The sequence below is a fragment of the Fonsecaea pedrosoi genome (genome assembly GCF_000835455.1).
Source record: "Fonsecaea pedrosoi CBS 271.37 unplaced genomic scaffold supercont1.3, whole genome shotgun sequence".
Classification (NCBI taxonomy): domain Eukaryota; kingdom Fungi; phylum Ascomycota; class Eurotiomycetes; order Chaetothyriales; family Herpotrichiellaceae; genus Fonsecaea; species Fonsecaea pedrosoi.
The window spans coordinates 1,934,085-1,956,305 of NW_013550613.1; the positions used below are offsets into that span (position 1 = coordinate 1,934,085).

Sequence of the window (22,221 nt, forward strand, 5' to 3'; positions counted from 1 at the left end):
CATTGAAACTGCGGCACATACATACATGTCGGAATGAGTTATGGGAGATCGACCTCGACAAACACAAGAGCACGGCAATGGGTCAGTCAGTCCATGACCTGCAGCTGATGTGCTCAATGTCTTGCATGACGATCTTGTATCGGCACGATGACGAAGATGCAACAATGGTAATGAGCTCGCTGGCAGGTATCGAGGCAGCTTGGACTCTTCGGAAACAAACCTGCCGTGGCGAGTGATCACTATTCAGCCCTGGGACATTGTATATTTGATATTCACTTGTCGACGACACACTGAGGATGACACGCCTTCATCCAGGTGTAATTGAGACTGTCGACTGCCAGATGGTTGTGGATGTGGATGTGGAGGTAGGTGTGAGTTTGCTGCGCAAGAACTATATCGATGCTTCCGTCTCGGTTGGCAATCCTTCCAAAGTACAAGAGTTGAGAAGGCGAAAGACAGTACAGGTCACCATCAGAAGAGGCTTGAGGGGATCGGACTATGCCTAAATAACTCTTCGTATCTCATTGGACACCTGTTTGCACAGTTTGACCGAGCTTCAAGATGGGCCCTTTGGGCCAACTTCTCTAGATATCGACCGTCGTTGGAGGTTGCAAGAGATTTTGCATTCGATAGAGATGCAGAACAGAAGCACCCGAGGAATGAGTCCCTTCCATCCACGACTTGGTTCTCCTTTTCCTTTTCCTTTTCCTTTTCCTTTTCGCAGTTCTCTTTTCTAGTGTCGAGTGACATCGGCCTACAGCATACGTACCAAACCCCACACTCCTCCTCCTCCTCCACGCTGCCTGCGTCTTTGTACTCGTATGGGGCACCTTCGCTAACCGAGTCCATGGATGTGACTAGATAACTCGTAGACACTCGGATCTGGCTGGCCAGTTTCAGGTCCGTTAGGGCAGGTTATTAGGTAGGTGGCCGGGCTCATTTCTTGGGTGGATAGCAGCCTGGAAAAGGAAGTCACTGGGCGGGACACTTGGGAATAGCAAATGGAGCCGGAATTCAGAGTCCGTCTCTTCTCCCCTCTCCAGAATTTTCTGCATGCTCAGTGACCCACTGGTTGGAAAGACATTCTAGCGCTGGCGATGGGGTGGTGTTGGCGGGAGAACAAAGACAAAGCAAAAAAAAAAAAAGGAAAAGAAAAAGAAAATCCACGATGAAGAAAAATTCGTTGTAGGCATGCGAAAGAAGAAAATTTGGTCGCTTGCAGGTAGACTTGCAGAGGGGGTTGGCTAGCCTGGCGTGCCTGGACAGCCGCTAAACTAATCTCATCCGCGTCCCCGTTTGAGGGAATGCGATCCCTATAGGCGACTGACCCAAGCACTGACTGTAGCACCGAAGCAAACCAAAAGCTCACTGAGCGACCACCCCTCCAGCGGAGCCTACAGTACCTCCGTAGGGGCCTACCCACTCTGCCTTGACTAAATACCTCCGTGTCGGCGTACTGCAGGCTTAAAGGTTACCTACAAGTAGTCAGCTAGCTACGCTTGCTCCGTACCTAGGTACGCTTAGGCTACTCAGAGACACGGCTGGTGCCGCTGCTGCGGGGCATGTAGGTCATCGTCGGCTACTTCTTAGGTACATATGTAGGCTCACTTGGCCTCCCAAGCAGCGCTTGAATCTGGCACAGAGTACTCTCGGTACCGAGTAGGTACATACGAATACGAAAAAGCAACTTCTCAACAATAGCGGGATCTGGTGGTGCTGCGCATGCAACTAAGTCACGAATACATGTTCCTGCTCGAAATGCACTTTTGCTTTTGGGTCATGTGGGATCCATAGTCACGATGCTAGCTGGACCTAAGAATCTGTCCTCTTTCCTGTCTGCCTGTCCAGATTGCTTGTGCTACCATCTGTGCCGAACACACTGCGAGGGGCACATGCATCCAAATGGTTTAACCCTCAATTGACGCCTGTTGATCAATACCTACCTTATCCTTGTCCTTGTCCCTATCCTTGTCCTACCTACCTACATGTGAAAGTGATACGAGGGGTACAACCCCGGATACCACCGCCGCGGGGACCTCTACCGAGCTCTTCGATCTCTCTCCCGAGATAGCCCCCAACCCTACCCAACGTAGCGCATGTCACACCACGACCGGAACAGTTTTTCTCCAATTCTTTTTCGCGCGTAGAATGATTTACTTGCACATGACATGCACGGACAAATAAACAAGCATTAAGTACGTGGTATAGCAAGGAAAGAGAAAGATGGAATTAATGTCGTCATCATCTCGTATCACACTACTTGTGCGAGCATGAGCATGCGCACGATACAAGGAACAAGGACAAGGAAGGAGACAACCCGGTAATGCGACCCGGGTATTCTCGATTCTTGCCGCCCATACCAGCTGGACGTCTTCTTGTAGCATGCCATGCCATGTGACTGCCGCTGAGAGGCATCATCGGCCTCGTCCCCGTCCTCGTCCTTGTCCTCGTAGCATCTGACAACCTGTACCTGTACTCGACCGATACTTGTTCTGCCGAGAGGAATCTCCGTTACTTGCATTCTCGTCGTCATGGGCTTCTTCATCTTGCCCGGGCGATGAGTGCCATGGGTGGGTGCCGGTGACCTGTCCACCTGTACCTATCCGACTCGGAAGAACCTCCTATCTCGTACCCTGCGCCATGCCCTGAACATGACTACAGGTACTAGTACCGACTTCGACACATGACACGTAACTACAAGTCAGTACCTGTTACTCATTCCTAGAGCTCCAAGATGACGAAGACAGATAGCACGAAGCTTATCCCTCTCCTTCTCCTTCGGGTCGCTATGAGTCCCTCGCCTTCATCGGTCTAGACCCCCATCCCCATCCTGTGATCAATGCTCGCTTGCGTACCGCAAGGTCGTTCTTCTCCGGCTGGCTTTCGTTAGACATCTACTTGTACTCGGTACTTGTATTCGTCTCGGTCAAGTAGTCAAACGTGCGAGACAACGTGATGACAAACATCCAAAGAATGGTAGGAGAACAGCGGAGAACAATCAGCATGTGCTTGAATCGTATGCTTCATCATATATCTGGATCTCATTAAGCCCTGTTCAGCTCTGATATCGTATCACGCCATCTCGTCGTCGGCCGGCCTCGAAGCTTCTTTGCATCCGTCGCCTCGCCTTGCCCAACCTCAGCTGGTCCTTTTCCTCATCCTCGGTGACTTCCTCACCGCAGCCACAAAGCCACTCCTTTCCTTCTCTATCCGTCCCGAGCTCGTCCCCGTTCCGCACAACCCCAGCCCAGAAACACCGCATAACGAATCACTCCGTCCTTTCGAGGAACTGTACGCCTTGAGGACCGCCGTCTCCAGCGGCAACGAAGACGGGTGGCACTCTTCGATGAGCATGGCCAGGTCCGGTGCCCGGGTCGCCAGGCATTGTAGTCGCACCAGTGCCTGCCGCTGCCGTCGACGCATCGTATATGATGAGAATGCCTGTGCTTCGAGAGACAACGAGGGCCGAGGTGAGGATGTAGCCACCATCGTGTCTGACATTGAAAGATCCCACAGTGTCGGGTCGACTTCAGTAGATTCGTACGACAATTCCGACACCGTCGTAGCGGGTGTATCTGGCCCTTCACAGTATCCTTCATCATCCAGCGTCGTAGAGTCCGAGGGCGAAGCCATGTCACTGGGGGGTGGTGAGGGGGAATGCATCTCGGTGTCGGTCAGCGCGTGGGACTGCAGCTGGGCTGTCAACGAGGTGATAGAGGGATGGCGAGGCGCTGATCTATAGGTGTCAAAGCGAGAATCTCGGCGAGGGGCAGGCCCTTGTGAGGAATGCGGTGAGGAACATCGCGAAGTAAAAGGAGAGATCTCTGCCGATGTACACTCTTCAATGTTGAAGGTGAGCGAGCTTGGGTGCGGGGATGATCCGAAGGAAAAGTTCTCGTTGAACATATTGGACTGATATCGAGTATACAGACGGCGCAGGTACGATATCGATCACCGCAACGGCAGCGGATTTGTGAGCAACAAGAGATTGGAATTGCTCTCCAAGATCGCAGAGAGCAGTGACGGCGGCCAGGCGAAGGTGGTCAATGTACTTGTATGGGAGTGTCTGGTGTGACTGAGGTGGATTTCGCCGCTCGGCGGGCTTTAGGCTTTAGGCTTCAGGTCCCTCGTCTCTCGTCCCAATACACTCTGTCCAGAAGAAGCCGCAACGGAATCAAGTGAACCGTGGGGTAAGTCTTAAATGTCGAGCATGAGGACTCCAAAACTTTGCCTTTTCCATCCGAGGCTTTTAAGGTAGTGGCACTGCGTGAGACTGAAGTATTGCCCTCCGCCGCGATGCCGGACTGAGGGGAGATGTTGTCGCAAATCGGATACGCGCTCTGGACTGGGGTAACCACAGGGTGGATCGAGGTGGTGAAAATCCAAGGGCCCCCTTGAGAGCCACCTTGGAGTGGATTTGTTCGCTAAAACTCGTGGGTGCCATCGTGCCTTGAGCGAAAGAAGGACCGAAGCTTCAATCGACCCAAGGTTGCGTGCCTCTTTGGTGGTCTCTTTGGTGCCCCTCCGCCTAATACGCCTAATCGAAGGGGCGATCGGATGGCACGTTTCCGTGTGCGGCAAGTCTTAGACCAGGTGTGGTCTGAATGCATCAAAGGGGGCCCGCCAACCCACTTCATGACAGGAAGAGGCGTGCCTTGTCACCTCGTCTGCGACTCCAAATACGAGTTTGTCCGCTCGGCCCTGGCCCCTGGTCCATTTTGCCATTCTGTGATTTTGCTTTGCCGAGTGCCCGCTAGAAACGCCCAGACGGGCCAAACAGCCCCAACTAGGCGTCGGCATGCCACAAGGGGGAGTGTTGCCCAAGACTCCGCCTAAGCAGATCCTTCACCTTGCCTGGAGGTGCCTTGTGGTGCTTGTGGTGCGGGTTGCGACGTTGTGCCGTCATCGTTCATTCTCGACCCTTGTGAGGTGATCAGCTGAAAATCATTTCCCTGCTGTCGCTATCTTTTGCTCTCGGTTGTCGATAATGGTTCCGTCTAACTGGTCCCTGCAGGATGTTCCTTGTTGCGGCAAAGTCATCGGTGGCAACAAAAGGCGCTGGAGCCGTGTTTGTTTTATCGTCAAATTGCCACCTCATTGTAACTGTGTGTCTGTGGTGCCATCGCCGTAGGGCAAGCCAAGGTCTACACGCAATCTCGGCGCGCTCTCGGCTCGAGAACAGATAGATGCTGCCGTCACCATATCATTGGCATCTGGTAATTCACCAGGAAGCAAATCCACGTGATGGAATTTGCCGTGTACATTGGACTACAATACATCCGTTTGTCCAGTCCCTGTGGACCCCATTTTACGTGTATGCTGAATGGCGTCTCCCGGCCCAGAGATGCGCTCAATTCGGCCATTTGATGTGCGTTGGTTTGAGAAAGGTGTCCGTTGATGTATTCTTTGGTGGAATAGAGCAGAGGTGAAACGTTGCAGATCTCAAAACAGGTGTCATCAAGCGGAGATTTGCCTAAAAGGAAGAAGTCCGAATAGAGCTCTTGCAAGTCGCTCATAAACTCGTCCAACACGTCGTCCACGGTGCTGCTGGTTGTCGATGTGTGAGATGCATTCGACCTTGCAACCGGGCTCATCTTCGGCTTCGAGCTGGATGTGTTTCTGGGCGACGATCTTCTGCTCCTTTCCTCATTCGCCAAATTCAGCCAAATATCCTCCGACATCTCGTCGTGCTTGGGTGGTCTTGTCGCCGTATCCCGGTCGTTGGGTAACATGCAACCACCAAGGAGATCTTCGGCAGAGAGTTTGTAGCTGCGCCCGATCCAACTCAGGTCTCTCCGATCTTGTAATGGTGTCTGCACTCCGCTGTCTATTGTGGACGTTTCGAGCTCATGGTCGAGTTCAGGAAGTGACGCCGTGTCATTAATAAATTGCGTGACATCAATCAGGCAAGCTAGCATGAAACGGCTACGGCCACTGCTGGGAATGATCAGGGGTGTGAACAACACAAGATGTGTGACTGGATCCCCTGCTGCATCTTGACCGGTCACAATGTCCATCGAAGCACCTTCGCATTCACAGTTATTCAGGAAGAAGTGTTCGCCCACGTCGAAGATGTAGCGAAGTTCTTTGGATGTGGCGACAACGGGAAGTCCGGTCACCGCGGTGTCGAGGATGCAGAATGATTTGAAGTGCTCTACCAATCTGAGGCCGGTTGGGTCGTCGGCGGGGTTTTCCGAGTCCACCACGGAGACAGAGCTTGTAGTAGGTGAGTGCAGCCACGAGACATGCTTGGTTCGAGGCCTGGCCGCCGGTGCTGGGGGGTTCTTATATGAAGCCGCACCCGCTTGTGACGGGGCAAGCGACTCACGCGACTCCTGGATTCTCAAAGTGGAGGCGCTGGAAACAGTCGACAGGGTAGAGAAACTGGCCATACTCGCCTGCCGACTCGTGACCGACAGCAACGAGGGCGACATGGCCTCGTGGACAGTTCGTTGGGGTCCCGTGAGTGGCTGAAGGTAAGATTTATGGAGGTTGAACTGGCTGAGGCTCGTGGCTGGAAGTAGTGACTGTCGTCCATGCCGTCTGCGAGGCGATACATGGATGGTGGAGTCAAATCGATTTGGAATGGTGTGCGAAACAGTGAACTCTTCCAGGCTAGGTCGACTCCCGGGAGGTTCGAGAGAGGAGAATGTGGTCGTCGACGGGAAAAAGGACGCCGATGACTCTCCCCGACGCAATATACCAGAACCGAGAGTGGGTGTACCAGCTGGCGGTTCGGGTGATTTCCGTAGAGTTCGGAGAAAGACGTCTTTGAGACCCTGCTTCAGCGATCGCCGTGGAGGATTCGGTGGAGGAGGTGGAGGAGGTTGAGGCAGTTGAGACGAGGCTTGCCGATGTTTACCCACCATGATGTGAGCTCGTCGTTGCCTCTGATGTTGTCGTTGACCTGTTCAGGTTGGCAGGTTGAGCGACCGGCGTTCGGATTTTCTATTCTTGCGGACTGCGACTGCGTCGACTGAGATCCAAGCAAGTAAGACTTGGGGTGAATGTGAGAAGAGTCTGATGACAACTCAATGGAAGAGGATCAACAGTGATGACCTAGCACACACGGTGACAAGCAGTTACCCGTGTTCAATCCTACGCCATCTCACAAGCTGAGAAGCGCCGGGCAGAAAAAGGACAAAGAAGCCACCACCCAGGCATGAATACCAGAACGCCAAACAACAAACCTCTCAGATCCTATTGCAAAATGGAGAATGTCTTCTGTGACGGCCGTTGTCTACATGATGAGCATGGTTTGAAGAGGTGTTCTACAAGAAGAAAGAATTGTCACATTACAAGTTCATGATGGACGAACTTTTGCGATCTGCTGCAGGGGCTCGGGGGCTCAAGGCACATTGGTTCCCGGGGAACTCGGCTGGGTGGACTTAGGGCCCAAGCAGCCTGTTTCAGGTTTAGCAGGAGATCCAAAATGTCGGGAATTGTTTGCTAAGGGGGGCGGGACCGTGAGAGTATGACGAGAGGACATGCATCAAAAGTGAGGCTGGGTAGTCAATATGGAGAATTGGGCAGGACTCTTGTGCTAGATCTGGGTTCAAATCTGGTGGCATAAGTGAGGCTTGTGGGGTATGGGAGGTAAGGATTGTGAGTGACAAGGTCCATGTCTCAGGCAGAGCTTTCATGATCATTTCGACCAGATGGATGATAACAGTACACAGTTATTGGTTAGACTGTGATATACTGGATGTTCACAAGTTGAACCTAACCCAGTCGACAATGGCGTTTTCACATTACTCCCTTGGTAAGATGTAAATATGATTCAAGAGGTTGATAGAGGAGAGTTTTTCCGGCCAGGTACCAGGCGGCCCGTCGAACCAATCATCAGCTCGCATTGTCCGAAATTTTCCGGTCCATTGAATTGGGATTTTGGCCTCCGAACAGCTTTGGCTCTTTTTTCACTCTCAGTTTCGTTTGACCACCGCAACTCAACACAATCACCACTGCTTGAGAGGGTGCGCCGCCGTTCTCACCCAAACCCTTCTCTTCACTCTTGAAGCTCCATCAGGAGCTCTAGTAGCCATGTCGGCCGTTCCCACCTCTCGCGCCCTTCTCCGGCAGTCCAGATCCTTCCTGCGACGAAACAATTTCAGACAAGCTTCCACCACCTCAGAAGCCGCCGCGAAGGCGCAAGAAAGCTCAAAGCAGGCCGTGTCAAAGGCTTCGGAAGGCTTGAGCCGCGTTTCGAGCTCCGCGGGCTCTGCAATTTCCAAAGTCGGCTCCTCTGCGTACAGCGCCCTGAGCAGAGTTGGTGGAAGAACAGGGAGAGTTATTGCCTTTGTCGAATGTATGCTACAAGATCCTCTCCAGGAAATATCGGGACACCTGTTAACTTGGTCGCAGCGTTAATACCACCCACGATCTACTACTCTCGTGTCGGATGGGAGGTCGCACGGATCGTCTTCAAGAATCAACAGATGGCTCCTCCGTAAGTCTGATTGGGATCCGATATCATCTACAGCTTCTGACCTGTTATTTTCAGCTCTGTGGCTCAATTTCAATCCTATTTCCAGCCTCTGATTAATGTCTTCCGGAACCCTACGTCCATCACGTCAAGCGCAAGCTCTGTTTTCAAAACTCTCAATCCGGACGCTGCCCTGAACACCATTCGCACTGCAAACCGCAGCCAACTGACCGCGGGTGGAATTGTCTTGGCTCAGGTGTTGGGTTTCTTTACCGTTGGTGAAATGATTGGAAGATGGAAGCTGGTCGGATACCACGGCGAGCCGCATCACGAACATTAAGAGAAGGTTCCCAAAATGACCGACTGCCAAACGCTTGTTTGATGGCTGTGCATTGTAATCTTAGGAGTTTGTCACACGAAAAGACAGGTCAATACATACTTTTAGGTCAATACTCTGCTTGGGCTTGTTTTGGTGTCTCTGTTGTGGTTGAAGGACCAGCGATTGGCAAAAGGCTTCATATCCCTTCAGCGGCAATCTGTCTGACAGTCTCGCTCTGCAGAACATGTTTGGCAGATTCTACTTCCACATGGCAACAATGGATCGGGATGGTCACCAAATGTCATTGTGAATCGCGAGATGATGGCCTACGAAACAAGCTAAAATCATCACCTGCACTACAACCTGTTCTCAATCCAAGTCTTGCGTTCTACCTCGCTTGTCATTCCCACTCAGATTCTTCAGGCGGTCTCTGATGGGGTAAAGACTTGTAAACCGTGCCTTAGATATGTCATCATCTACCTCATATGGCAACCTTTATTCCGTCCCGGGACTATCGACGGAATAAGAGAAGAGCCAGCACCAACTCGAGGGCGCCATTTCTTTCTCATGCTTGATCAAGATTGACTTGCTTTGGCGCCAGAATTTGTGGAATACAGACGGTACTGTTTTCACTCGATCCAGTCCTCCAGACATATAAATCTGAAGCCTCTGACTGACGAGAAGTCCTGGAGAAGGAGAAGGCTGTTCAGAATTGAAACTCGACTGCCCGCGCCGTAGCTGCCCTCCTGATATCTTGAAATAACTAGCAAGACGGCTCGAGGATGTGTTGAAGGCTGGATATGGCACGAAATTTACGTCCACACGAGGCACCTCGCTTCGTTCCCGAGCGCAGTCAGGCCGCACCCTCGCAATGCGAACTCTTTCGTCGCTCCGTTCACCCCTGCAACCCTTGCGCTCCCCGAAGTCAGTCAAGAAACGTGGGACAAAGGAAGGGGTTCCTCGTCGCGTATGATCACCTAACACGGTTCGTGGCAACCTTTCCGCCTGCGCCGGAGGGAATGAGTTGGAGAGACGCATGCTCTGCTGACCACGAGGGTCAAAACAACCCGAAACAGGTCCTGAAAGACCATTGACTTCACTACATCTAGACCCCGATGACGAAGCAATGGATGGCTCCTATCTCTAGCTATCCTGCAGCAGACTCTCGCGCAGGTGACCAGCTGTTTCGCTTGTTCAGCTCGCTCACTCAGAAAGATGCCATACACCTTTTGTTACCACTCATCGAGGCCTGCGCGTTTGTTGCACCCAAGTATACCCGACCCCGTCCAGCCCATGGGCAGTGAGCCTCTAGAGCACCGAAGCACATCCAGCATGAACTTGCCGGCTGCACCTGACCTTTGTTCTCAATATTCGGCTGGTCTAACGAGACCCTGGTACGAATAAATTTCATCTACTCGGTACTGGCCATACACCCCTGACTGTGCATGGCCGGGAAGATTGGTGCAGGGATCTTATCAAGAGGAAGCGAGACTCGCTAGGACACGAATCGTTCTAGAACATATTGTGAGCAGCTTGCCTCGAAGGAGTTCTAGAGGGAAGAAAGTATGTGTCTCTATATTCGTGCTTATCATTTCAGCCTCGGGGCCAAGAACGAGCCTTCGTCTGTAACGCGCTACTGCGACCAGGAGGCACCTTGTGCTCGTACAAGCTAATATGTAACATGAAGATTCGCCAATCGCATAGCGTCTGATATCGCCCTGCAACGGGAAAAATGTGACCAATCGCAAAAGGTACGAGTAGGTCAGCTGGCCCCAGAAAGAGCCTGGGAAGGAGCACTTCTCTGTGGCTTGAGGCTAGAGATCCGCACGGCATCCTTGATCCGACACAAGGATCTCTACAGCAGACACAGCAGACACTATCAAAAAGGACTTCAAAGACCCAATCGACCGATGTAGTATGGACCGTAAATCTTCTCCCTTACCCACCAATCATTTCCAACCATGTCAGGCGCAGGTCCTGGGGATTCAATCTCTAGAGGCGACTCTGACAATGGGTAATGCGAATAGAAGGCTGTAAGTAATCTGTACCGCATTTCATTGAGCCCTCGAGGTATGTCAAATCTGTACCGCATTCCATTGAGGCCCCAAGGTATGTGAAATCTATTCGCAGCTCAATCTGGATTCACCTCAGCGCAGGGTGATGATGCTGGCCTGTGCTCATCGCCGCCACTCCATGACGCGTCGAGTAACAATGCAAGATGGAAACTTCTTTCACTTCATCCTACATTTTCACTGATTCTCACAATCCGAACTTTCCACGTTGCCTTATCATCATGCACGACAGGAAATGGCACCCGCTCCTCGTCTTCGAGTTCCGCGCCCGCAGCCGGCAGAGGCGCCAAAAGAGACGGGGATGACATCCATCAGCAAAGTCACATCCACGCCGGGTAAGGCAGGACGCCCAGTTCTTCTCTCGTTCAAAGAAATGCCGGAATGGTACCGACGTGAATCCAACCCGTGGATCCTCCGTGGCTATCGGCCTATCTCAGGCTCGGTTCACGCATCGTTCCGCAGCTGGTCGTACATCCACAATGAGTCGGTCAACATCTATTCCCACCTCGTCCCGGCCGTGGCCTTCCTGCTCGGCGAGTGGTATCTTCAGCAGTACCTTGGCAGCAGATACTCCGGAGTCACTGTCGCCGACTTGGTCGCTTTCTCCATCTTCATGTTGGCAGCCGTCACGTGCCTGTCGTTGTCGGCGATGTACCACACCCTGATGAACCACTCCCAACCTATGGAACATCTCTGTCTGCGACTGGACATGCTGGGTGTAGTCATCTTTATACTGGGAGACCTTGTCTTGGGAATATACATGGTTTTCTGGTGTGAAGTTTGGCCACGAAATGTCTACTGGGTCATGGTTAGTCAACCTCCATTTGTACACGTTTAGTTTTTTCTCATCTCAGACTTGATATTTGAGTCTAACACTCATTTTTTCTGGTTTGATAGATCGGAGTTTTTGGGTCATTGACCATCTTCATGACAATGCATCCCAAGTACCAGGGTTCGAAACATCGCCTCTTCCGAGCGTTGATGTTTGTGGTGACTGGCTTGTGCGGTGTTGCGCCATTGATCCATGGACTCAATGTATTCGGCATGTCGCAGATGATGACAAAAGCTTTTCCCTACACTCTGGCAAAAGCAGGCTGCCTTCTAACTGGGACTTTATTTTACGCAGTAAGTCTCCTCCCATTTTCGCACACAAGAGAGAAGAAATGAAGCTGACACATGTGGTTTTCTAAGACTAGGTTTCCCGAGAGACGATATCCTGGTAATTTCGACCTATGGGGCTCCCACTCGATCTTCCACGTCCTGGTGGTATGCGCCGCTGTGGTCCAATTAATGGGGTATCTGGATGCCTTGGATTATGCTCACGCCAATCTTACTTGCTCGTCTCATTGAATTATGTGTACATGCCGAGGACATTCATTGTGGCCACTAAGACGAGCTTCCAACCCCGGACCGTTAGATAGAGAAGAGCAGCAGAGGCTGATAGGGTATGATGAATTACCAATTGAGGGCGCTTAGCGGCATGGATAGCATGAACGGGCGACCTCGCTTTAACTTAGTCTCTCTTGAGCCTGCGTCTTTGTCTCGAAGAGGGAGGCCCTTCCGCCCATTATCGTTTCTCCTTTACTTAAGATGCTAGCTAGGCTCGCACTGTTAGGAGTCAACTCGTCTCTTCAAACCTGCCAACCTGATTGAGCCGCCAAGGAAGGAAGATCTAGGAGGCGATATCCGATTGTGGACGAGCTTAGCCAATCAGCAAGGCTGCATGGCTGGTTGGCTTGATAAGATGGACTTTCTATTTTTCAATCGGCCTTGTCAACTTCTCCCAACAAGCCTTACCTTTTCACGGACCACGGGTGATCTACTCTCCACTCCATTGCATGTCTCCATTCCATCCCATGTCGTGCTTATCAGTGTTTCCAGTGAGCCAACAGGGATTGGCAATTACGGCCCGCACTTGGCGTCGATATGCAGGCCAACTCTACCACCACTCCACGAACACTCCACGCCAAACCAAATTCCCCAGCTTCTTGTTTGGTCGCACAGGTGATCACAGATACCATGTCATGTCGCTCGCGTCCCCTCGTGCCGTTATCGGGCCAGCGAAGAGCAGGGAAAATTTTTCAGTGCCAGCCATCGCGTGCTCACGAGCCATGTGCGGATGGAGTTCTCTCCCACGAGCCCAGACTTTCTTTTGCTGCACGCCAGCTTCGTCTTCACGTTGGCCAGACGGTGAACCGAGAAATATATAAGGTGAGGAAAGCCCACTCACGGGCCACCAACCATAGCCAGCCTCCCCTCCATCTGCGTCCCCCGGACTTCTTCGAAGAAATTGCGGCAACTAGTGTCACAAGAGCCAAGGTAGGCATACTAGAGTCAAGATGTCAGATACTGCAGGAGCAGCTGTTGTTCCTCTCTCAAAAGGATTTGGATATGGCATCATCCTAGGTCTCGGGTTTGCCTTTGCGCTGGGCATGATTGGCACGACATGGGCATTGAAAAGATATCACGGAGAAGTCAGTACCGGCCGGTCCCCAACCAATATATAGCTAACAACCTTCAGGTACAAACCTCTGAAGAGTTCTCAACCGCGGGGAGAACTGTCAAGTCTGGTCTCGTAGCCGCAGCCGTCGTGTCCAGCTGGACTTGGGCTGCGACCTTGCTTCAGTCTTCGGGTGTGGCTTATTCGTACGGTGTCTCCGGCCCATTCTGGTACGCGTCCGGGGCCACTGTCCAGATCTTGTTGTTTGCGACCTTGGCTATTGAGTAAGTGTTGCTCGTGACTAAAATACAACTTCTTACTAACTGTCCATACAAGGTTGAAGAGACGTGCACCCAATGCCCACACATTTCTTGAAGTGATCAAAGCCCGCTATGGCGTCGTGACACACGTTGTCTTCCTGATCTTCGGCCTCATGACAAACATCCTTGTTACCGCGATGCTCTTGACTGGTGGCAGTGCTGTGGCCAGCTCCCTTTGTGGAGTACCTACGGCTGCAGCCTGTTTTCTCCTCCCAATTGGTGTCGTTCTATATACCATGTTTGGCGGGATCAAAGCAACCTTCTTGACGGATTACGTGCACACGATTATCATTCTCGTCATCATATTTGTCTTTGCATTTAGCGCCTATGCGACTAATGAGGTGGCGGGCTCACCAGGCAAGGTCTGGGAACTTCTTGTGGACGCGGCGAAACGACATCCCGTGGACGGAAACAAAGATGGCAGCTATTTGACGATGCGAAGTCAAGAAGGCGCTATCTTTTTTGTCATCAACATTGTCGGCAACTTTGGTACGCCTAACATAGTGTCCCGCCTGGTCAAATCCTTCTGCTAACTCCATCAAGGGACTGTGTTCTTGGACAACGGCTATTACAATAAAGCCATTGCCGCTTCGCCTGTCGACGCACTGCCTGGATATGTCATGGGTGGCTTGTCGTGGTTTGCCATCCCCTGGCTTTGTGCCACGACCATGGGTCTTGCTGCTCTCGCCCTCGAGAACAACCCTGTCTTCCCAACCTACCCAAACCGCATGTCCCATGCCGATGTCAGTGCAGGGCTGGTCCTCCCATATGCTGCCGTTGCCCTCCTCGGAAAAGGTGGAGCAGCCGCCACTCTTCTCCTGGTTTTCATGGCCGTCACCTCAGCCTCGTCTGCCGAGCTGATTGCCGTCTCGTCGATCTGGACCTACGACATCTACCAGACATACATCAACCCCAAGGCCTCGGGCAAGTTCTTGATCCGAATGTCTCACGCTGCCTGTGTCGTTTACGCCATTTGTCTGGCCTCGTTTTCGACCGGACTGTTCTATGCCGGTGTCAGCATGGGGTACCTCTATCTGCTCATGGTAAGTTTTCCTATGGGCCAGCACGAGCGATATGATGCTAACTACATCTGCTTGTGAAGGGCTGTATCATTAGCAGTGCAGTCATTCCCGCCACCCTGGCACTGATGTGGAAGGACCAAAACTGGCAAGCCGCCGCGGGCGCCCCCGTGCTAGGCTTCGCATGCGCCTTGATCGCCTGGCTGGTCACGGCCAAGAGGGAGTGCGGCGTGCTCAACGTCGACTGCACGGGCTCCAACAACCCCATGTTGGCGGGTAACGTCACGGCGTTGCTCAGTCCGCTCGTCTTCGTCCCCATCCTCACCTTCGTCTTCGGCCGGCAGAACTACAACTGGGAGTCGATGAAGGCGATCCGCAAGGGCGACGACTCGGACATCCTCCGCCGCGCCAGCGTCGACGCCGAAACGCAACGCGAGATTGCCGCGCGAACAGCCGAGCACGAAGCCGCCGAGCAGACCAAGCTGAACAAAGCGGCCATCATCTCAAGGAGTCTAACCGGGTTCATGACCATTGCCCTATTGGTGCTGTGGCCCATGCCCATGTACGGGACGGGATATATCTTTTCCAAGAAATTCTTTACTGGTGAGTTTCCTGTCGTTGCGTTCCGTTTCACAGTCTGGCTCTATTCAAAGAAATCTCCATCTGTTGGGCCCTTCCTCACATTTCCCCTTTTGCCGTCCTGTCACTTTTTCTCTTCTCTACCTGTTTCGCTCCACTAACACACTCTTTTCCATTACGATAGGCTGGGTCGTCGTCGGCATCCTCTGGCTCTTCTGCTCCAGCTTCTGCGTCGGCCTGTTCCCGCTCTGGCAAGGCCGCAAAACCATGGCCCACACTGTCAAATCCATCTTCCTCGACGTCGCGGGCAAGAGAGGATCTGCCCTCCACGGCCGCCCCGCCGAGGTTGTCGAAGGTGAGGACCAGGAGACCAGTGGACAACAAACCCCCCACGATGGCGCGGAGAAGGTCGTGGTTAAGACCGATTGAGCGGGTTCTGCATCAACGCATAGATCACAGACCACAGATCTCGTGCAGTGTGTGGTGGCTCTGTGTGGCCCGATGTGGACAGGGGTGCAAGATACAAGATACGAGGTTTAAGGAGAGTCTTGAGGAAGTATCAAGACTAGGATCTAGGGTTTGGCGAAGGGGAGGCAGGAAGGCAGCGAGAGAGTTCCCCAGAAACTCGGTTTATTCTTGTGCTGCGTAGATAGATACCCCAGACAGGTAGAGCGAGAAGGTTAGTTTCAGAAAAAAAAATGGCTCTTTTTATTCTTCTACTTCTGATTATCTTTCTGCTTCTACTTCTGCTGCTGCTGCTGCTGCTGCTGCTGCTGCTGCTGATGCTCCATGGATATCCAGGATATCTGAGATATTCAGGTACCAGCTATCTAGAACCACTTTAGAAGACAGGGCAAGACAAGGCCTTTTTAGGTGCTAGATCCTAGGTAGACTGGTAGACTGGTAGACTGGTAGACATGTAGAGGGAGAGCCTCGTCAAGGAAGGTTACCAGGGATCCCAGGAGGAATAGAAAAAGAGATCAAGAGAGGACAGACCTCTGGAAGTGAGGAAGCTCAAGATCTATACATACATACATGGCCTCTTCTTATACATCACATCACAATGTTGAAGCTAGTCAGAGTGGTAGTGACAGTGACGGTGACTACTTAACTTGTTATCTTGGACGATATGCATCGTATGCGTTGCATGCGTTGCTCATTATCATTTTCAAAGCCATGGTTAAAGTCATAGTAATACAACTCGACTCTTTTTGTGTCTGTTTGCGTGTCGTCGGTGAATCAATCCTGGCCATTTTCCAAACCTGTACGGATCAATCGGTACGACACACGCTTTGTATCTCCTAGTAGACATCACCCATGTGCCCAACACCGCCTCAACTGTGCCTGGCTATCCCCTCCTACCCACCTCGAGCTATCCTAGCGAGACCATCGTTGTCGTGTTCAAATTGCATTGCCATCACACAGGCACTACTACCAACCCAGACCCCCTCAAACACCCACTTGTAACGGGACAAGCACTGTGCGGCAAAAATTTGTGACCTGTCAATCTGTCTCTTTGTTCTCTCGCACTAGCAACAACTCATTCCTTTTCCAGTATTTCCAGTGTTTACTTCTTGTCGGCGGGCTTCGTGTTGACCAGTCCAGACAAGAACCCGCTGAAGCCTTCTGGCTTCTTCATGTCTTCCCAGCTCTGTCGTCGGTCGGCGTGAGCGTCTCGGTTTGCCATGAGGCCGGAGAAGATGCCACCCTGGTTAGAAGCAGAGGACTAGAACATTTCAGCCTCAGTCAGCATGGTTTCACACGAGTGATGAAGAATGAGGTTCAACAGGCGGTGCAGTGTGCGTGTCGTGAGAGCATATTGCAGACTGGGAACAATACATACCCGTCTCCGTCCGGCAATGGCTGCCGCAATGCCTCCCCCGGAGCTCGTCGCAGGGGGTGAGCTGGCCTTTGGCAGAATGTCTGCCGGCTTGGCCGCACTCGACCCGCTCAACCTCCTCGACGGCTCGTGCACCTCTTTCCCCGCCATACCCATGAATCGTCGGTCGCCGCCCCACGCGTCGGGGTTGGACAACACCTTCTTCTCTACGACCGGGTAGTCGGGAAGAGCTGGTGTGGCCCCGGCAGCGGCGGCAGCGGCGGCGGCGGCAGGGGTGGCATTGGTCAGGATGGGTGAGTCGGCGGTCTTGTCGCTGCCGGAGGAGCCTGAGAGACGACGGGCGGTGCCTTCGTGGACTTCACGCCCCGCAGGGAACATGAAGCGGCGGTCTTGCCAGGACGAGGACGAAGATGAGGACATGGTTTTCTGATGCCTAGATGAGAGTATGTGAGTGATGCAACAATGGCCAAGGGAAAGAGCCTGAATATGTGAGGTAGTGTTTGGAGAAAAAGGTACTTGGAAAACAAAGGTAAGTGATAGGTAGAGATATATCGAGAAGAGTTCAAGCAAGAGGCAGAGGCAGCAGCTGCTGGCCAAAGGTGATTGGGAGATTACAAAGAGCTGCCAGCTGGTCGTGGTACGAGGGGAAGGGCAAGCCCCCCTCGCTGTTTACGAGCAGAGTAACTTCCTTCCCTGACGAGCATCCGTGACATGTGAGAGGTGGACAAGGGCGGCATTGCTCGTACGAGTCTAGCCAGTAGTCCAATAGTTCAGGTCTTTTCCTTTTGACCTGCTGCTCCTCCCCCGCCTTTGACTGGCTTCGTCTGGGGTAAAACATTCGCGGCGCCGGCAGCGCCTGGAACCAAATGACGCCAAGAGATGCTTATCTGGACAATGACGTATGAATGGGGCCGGGACAGCAGAGGCTATTTGAGCCGATCACATGCTATCGGTAAAAGATGCCCTGGAGTGATGAGCGAGTATCTCAGAGCGCAGCGCAGGTACTGTAGGTGTGTGTGAGAAAGTCATTCGTAGAGATGTACAAATGTGAGTACAGTATTGACGTCCACATTTCCCAAAGCCTTGGTTGGCCAGGCATTGACATGTCGTGTCCCCCATTCTCGACACTCATCCTGTTTGGTCATTCCAACCCTATGGACGTGGCTTGATCTGAGAGAACCGAGCAAGAACCTCATGGAGACTGTCCCAGCTGCAGCATGAATATGTTGGGCAGGGCTCAATGTCCTCCGTCATCACCGTCACTATCACCGTTTACGTTCTGTGCTGCAGTGGCAAAAGGGAGGAGGATGCGTTCCTCTTCGGCTTCGTAGATGCGCTGCTCCCACAAGACTCAGTCAGCCGTGTCTCCCAAAAAAATCACACATGAAACCTTCTGCCTCGCGGAACCCTGATATTGTGGATGGATGGATGTGGCGATCTCACCTCAATTGCGCCCGTTGCCGTCATCCAGCTAGCAACCAGCATGCTCTGCAACACCCAGCTGCCCCCAAAGACACGGCTCCGAAATCGCGAAGCGTCCCAGGTGTCAAAGCCACGGTGTGGGAAGTTGGAGTCCAGATGCAGCTGGAGCAATTGCGGGAATCGATCCAGTGCCCGCTGCGACTTTCGCACGGCATCGCGGTAGAAGCCCACGGCGCCGAGAATGAAGCCAGCACAGGCCGACACCACAAAGGGGATTGTGGCGGTATCAAAGATCATGGCGCCTATTGAGGCGCCGCTCATGCCCACGAAAATGGAGCCCAAGGTCCCAGAGACGATGACCCGTGCCATGCTGAAACACCACGCGGGTTAGATAGACATCCTACCGATCGAATTCGGAAAAGGGGCGTTATCCTCTTAGGGAAAAGACACCTACAATATGCCCGGACCGCTGCACCAACGGCAAGATGATTAGAACCAGGGAAATCCGCGCCAGACAGCGAATAACGGGTCGGCCGTGCCGTCCTCACCTTACATTCCCCCAACCTCCTCCCAGGCGCAGAATGTGTCTATACGCGTCGGTGAAGCCAGTGCTTGTGAGCGCTTCATTTCCAGGGGCTGGATTGCGGAAAGACATGGTTCTCTAGCGGAAGCTCTCCAATTACTTGCGAGATCAATAAAAGGGACATTGTCGACATTAGAAAGCTTTTAGGCCAATCAGCCGCTGTGCGTCAGAGTCTTGTGGACGAACGTACACTGTTGATAGCTTCGTCGGAGCATTCGAAAGGCAGAAGCAGTCACCCGGTCTGTCGGCGGTATAATAAGATCTGATCCAACCACTTGACAACCCAATCACCAAACAAGCTTCCTGGATAACGTGAGCAACTTTTGGTTTCCCCCTTAAGCTGTGCAACATTGGGATATCTGCTCAAACGGGCCCTTGGTCCCTGGGCACCTTGGCGAGCACCGAATGGGTGTTCGAGGTAGGACAATACGTCGCAGCTGAGGCATAGCGCGCAATACAGAGCGGCACCAACACCCAAGGAGAGTGGCCGGGAGGACCTAAGCTTTGTCATTATCGGTGGGTTTGACGGATGTGAGCAAATTTCCCTTTCGCAAGAGAGAGTGGCTGAGCACATTTCGTAGGCGCAAGTTCTTGGCTTCTCCCTTATTCCTAACAATCAACAAACCAAAAACATGCTTAACGGGGCCCCTGTGCTAGGAGAATACCTGCTCAGAAAATGTCGGGTTCCTCGTTATACAGAGACGTGCCATGTTCAAAAACGAGATCCTCGCTCCATGTCTATCGTGAGATGGACCAGACAAGAACTTTTTGCAGTAGCCAGCACGGCGATTGAACGCGGAGAATATCCCATTTCCTAGAGTCGCCAGAAAGATTAAGTGGTCGCGAGTATTATGCGACCTCTTCCTCTCGAACCAACAATGGATCTTTGTGGTGTGTGCCGACAAGGTAGGAATGGCCTGCAATTCCATATCACCAAACTGCGACCTGCAGATCGGATCGAATTAGGGATCACTGACAGTGATCCAAGGTGTCGACGATTCAAACCCTCCTCGATCCTCGAGTACCCGTCCTTCGAGATATCAGGGCGGTCTCGCGCTATGGGTCGGCAACATCCCCCAAAACACCACCGTCATGAGTCTGCGCGACTACTTTTCCGAACCCGCCCCGTGCGACCTGCTCAGCGTCTCGTACAACCCGGACGCCCGATACGCTTTTGTCAATTTCAGCTCCGAGGCCGCGCGGCTCGCGGCCATCAGGCTCGCGGGCTCTCGGCTTTTCGACGGCAGGCGTCTGGACTGCCGCATCCGCCACGAGTTTCGGGGGAGGTCGACCAAGGTCAACTACGGACTCAACACCAGCACAAACAAGGCGCTCCTCACCTCATCGAGTCCGGTCCGCTGTGACAGGGCGAAATCTCTGCGCAGCAAGGTCGAAGAATTTACGCATTTCCCCGAGGCGGACAGGTCGTCGTGGGGCAAGGAGAAGTACTTCATCCTCAAGAGCTTCTCGCTGGATGCCCTGTACCAGAGCCTCGAGACTGGCCGGTGGCACGTACCGAAGCGGCACGTCGAGCGATTGAACCATGCCTATCAGGTACGTCGATGCACTCAATCCAAGGACATATGATGTATTGCGTGACAAGTCGTGTCCCGGCTCTTTCGTTATGGAGATTTTGTGTTGCCTATTTGGCTAATTGAAACCTACTCGTCTCCACCCAGACAGCCAGCAAAGTCTACCTGATCTTCTCCGTCAACGGCTCGGGCTGTTTCTTCGGGTATGCGGTCATGCGCTCCGAGATTCGCGTCGAGGACGACGACCTCATCCCATTCGGCGACGAAGTGCACGTAATATCGCCGCACGGCTTCGAGGTCGAGGACGACTCCGGGGCGAGCCAGCCCGAATTCGAATGCGACGCACAGCCCACCGCGGTGAGGTCGAGGACGGAGTCACTGGCATCGTCTGACTCGACGATGACATGCTCCTCGACGGCTTCGTGGTCGTCGTTGTCGCCATCCTCCTCGGTCTCGTCCGGCTCCATCATCTACCAACCCGAACGACGGAGGATAATTTGGGAGGCGTCCTGGCCACCGAGAACCACTCCGAGGGAAACCGTCTCGACGGAAGAAGATCTGCACACAAACTCGCCAACAGGGTCCCTCTCAGTCTCGGAGATTCACCCGCAGCCGCAGCCCCTGCCATGGCCGGTTGGTAGAACCGATCCGCACTCCCTATCGACCCTGACCGCGACCGCAACCACACTCTCCAACCGGACAGAATCGCCTGATGATATGGCATCCCGATTCACCGCCACCGCCAACGGCGATTCCGACGCATCATCGTCGTCGTCCTTCCTCGCCACGCTCGACCGCTTCAGCAGCCCCTGCCGCATCAAGTGGCTGTGCGCCCAGAGCCTGCCCTTCGCGGCGGTGCGCGGCCTGACAAACCCCTGGAACGCCGACAAGGAGGTCCACGTCGCGCGCAACGTCACCCCCGTCGAGCCGACCGTCGCGGCGCGGCTGTTGGAGTCTTGGGGCACGGCCACCGCTGCGTCGAGGTCTACCTTTGGATCTGGCTCTCGATTAGGATCGGGAGCGGGATCGGGATCCACGAGCGAGGTGGGCGTGACGAGCAGAGGATAACACGCGGGATCCTCGTCATAGCGCCTTCCAGTATCGAACATGTATGTATGCATGACCCCAAACAAACAAACACATAAACCCCAGAAGAAAGGATCGGCAGATCATGACCACCCAACGACAAAAAGACGAGACCAATGAATTGAACAACGAAATACAATGGTGATGATTTCAATGATGAGAACGTGCATTGCATATATGCATGAGCACAATGAATGGATCAATGATCATATCCTCTAGACCCGGTAGACCCGATATATATTCGCGCGCGTGTAACCGTTCTCACTGAATATGGACGGCCACCGGTAGAGGTAGGGGTCATCAATCACTTTGTCCGGTCACGATCCTTGCACCATGAGCTACTTACCAGCCGTACATGACACGCTGTGTACCGTATAGCGAGTACAAGACAAGTAAATACCTATTAGTTATCGTCATATATAAGTACCGCTCAGTCCTCTGCCGAGTAGTCCACGATCATTCACCGGCCCTCCCTGACCGAGACACATGTCCGTCCTGTAAAGAACTCATACCCTCCATCTGATTTGTTCCCACCACGGCTTCGTCCTGACGAGTCTCCCAGTCCAAGTCTGAGTCCTCGATGCATC

General features: G+C 53.0%; 8 protein-coding genes across 8 annotated transcripts; 4 read left to right on the top strand and 4 right to left on the bottom strand.

Annotated features, from left to right (window-relative positions):
* Positions 1-3,268: 3,268 nt before the first annotated feature.
* Z517_04596 (uncharacterized protein) lies at positions 3,269-3,906 on the bottom strand (the record flags this gene model as incomplete). The annotated part of the gene is made up of 2 exons (XM_013429924.1): positions 3,269-3,494; positions 3,545-3,906. 2 exons carry the CDS (start codon positions 3,904-3,906, stop codon positions 3,269-3,271), a joined length of 588 nt encoding a protein of 195 aa, XP_013285378.1.
* Positions 3,907-5,195: 1,289 nt separating this feature from the next.
* Positions 5,196-6,869, bottom strand: Z517_04597 (uncharacterized protein; the record flags this gene model as incomplete). The annotated part of the gene is made up of 1 exon (XM_013429925.1): positions 5,196-6,869. The coding sequence occupies one exon, from the start codon at positions 6,867-6,869 to the stop codon at positions 5,196-5,198; it is 1,674 nt and encodes a 557-aa protein (XP_013285379.1).
* Positions 6,870-8,040: 1,171 nt separating this feature from the next.
* Positions 8,041-8,762, top strand: Z517_04598 (uncharacterized protein; the record flags this gene model as incomplete). Its single annotated transcript, XM_013429926.1, has 3 exons — positions 8,041-8,305; positions 8,362-8,446; positions 8,501-8,762. The coding sequence occupies 3 exons, from the start codon at positions 8,041-8,043 to the stop codon at positions 8,760-8,762; spliced, it is 612 nt and encodes a 203-aa protein (XP_013285380.1).
* A 2,286-nt stretch (positions 8,763-11,048) lies between these two features.
* On the top strand, positions 11,049-12,163 carry Z517_04599 (uncharacterized protein; the record flags this gene model as incomplete). Its single annotated transcript, XM_013429927.1, has 3 exons — positions 11,049-11,621; positions 11,711-11,938; positions 12,005-12,163. 3 exons carry the CDS (start codon positions 11,049-11,051, stop codon positions 12,161-12,163), a joined length of 960 nt encoding a protein of 319 aa, XP_013285381.1.
* Positions 12,164-13,152: 989 nt separating this feature from the next.
* Z517_04600 (uncharacterized protein) lies at positions 13,153-15,600 on the top strand (the record flags this gene model as incomplete). Its single annotated transcript, XM_013429928.1, has 6 exons — positions 13,153-13,287; positions 13,335-13,537; positions 13,590-14,062; positions 14,117-14,616; positions 14,676-15,195; positions 15,356-15,600. The coding sequence occupies 6 exons, from the start codon at positions 13,153-13,155 to the stop codon at positions 15,598-15,600; spliced, it is 2,076 nt and encodes a 691-aa protein (XP_013285382.1).
* Positions 15,601-16,738: 1,138 nt separating this feature from the next.
* Positions 16,739-17,431, bottom strand: Z517_04601 (uncharacterized protein; the record flags this gene model as incomplete). Its single annotated transcript, XM_013429929.1, has 2 exons — positions 16,739-16,897; positions 17,015-17,431. 2 exons carry the CDS (start codon positions 17,429-17,431, stop codon positions 16,739-16,741), a joined length of 576 nt encoding a protein of 191 aa, XP_013285383.1.
* Positions 17,432-18,388: 957 nt separating this feature from the next.
* Z517_04602 (uncharacterized protein) lies at positions 18,389-18,802 on the bottom strand (the record flags this gene model as incomplete). The annotated part of the gene is made up of 1 exon (XM_013429930.1): positions 18,389-18,802. One exon carries the CDS (start codon positions 18,800-18,802, stop codon positions 18,389-18,391), a length of 414 nt encoding a protein of 137 aa, XP_013285384.1.
* A 1,092-nt stretch (positions 18,803-19,894) lies between these two features.
* On the top strand, positions 19,895-21,616 carry Z517_04603 (uncharacterized protein; the record flags this gene model as incomplete). Its single annotated transcript, XM_013429931.1, has 3 exons — positions 19,895-19,922; positions 20,005-20,570; positions 20,696-21,616. 3 exons carry the CDS (start codon positions 19,895-19,897, stop codon positions 21,614-21,616), a joined length of 1,515 nt encoding a protein of 504 aa, XP_013285385.1.
* Positions 21,617-22,221: the final 605 nt, after the last annotated feature.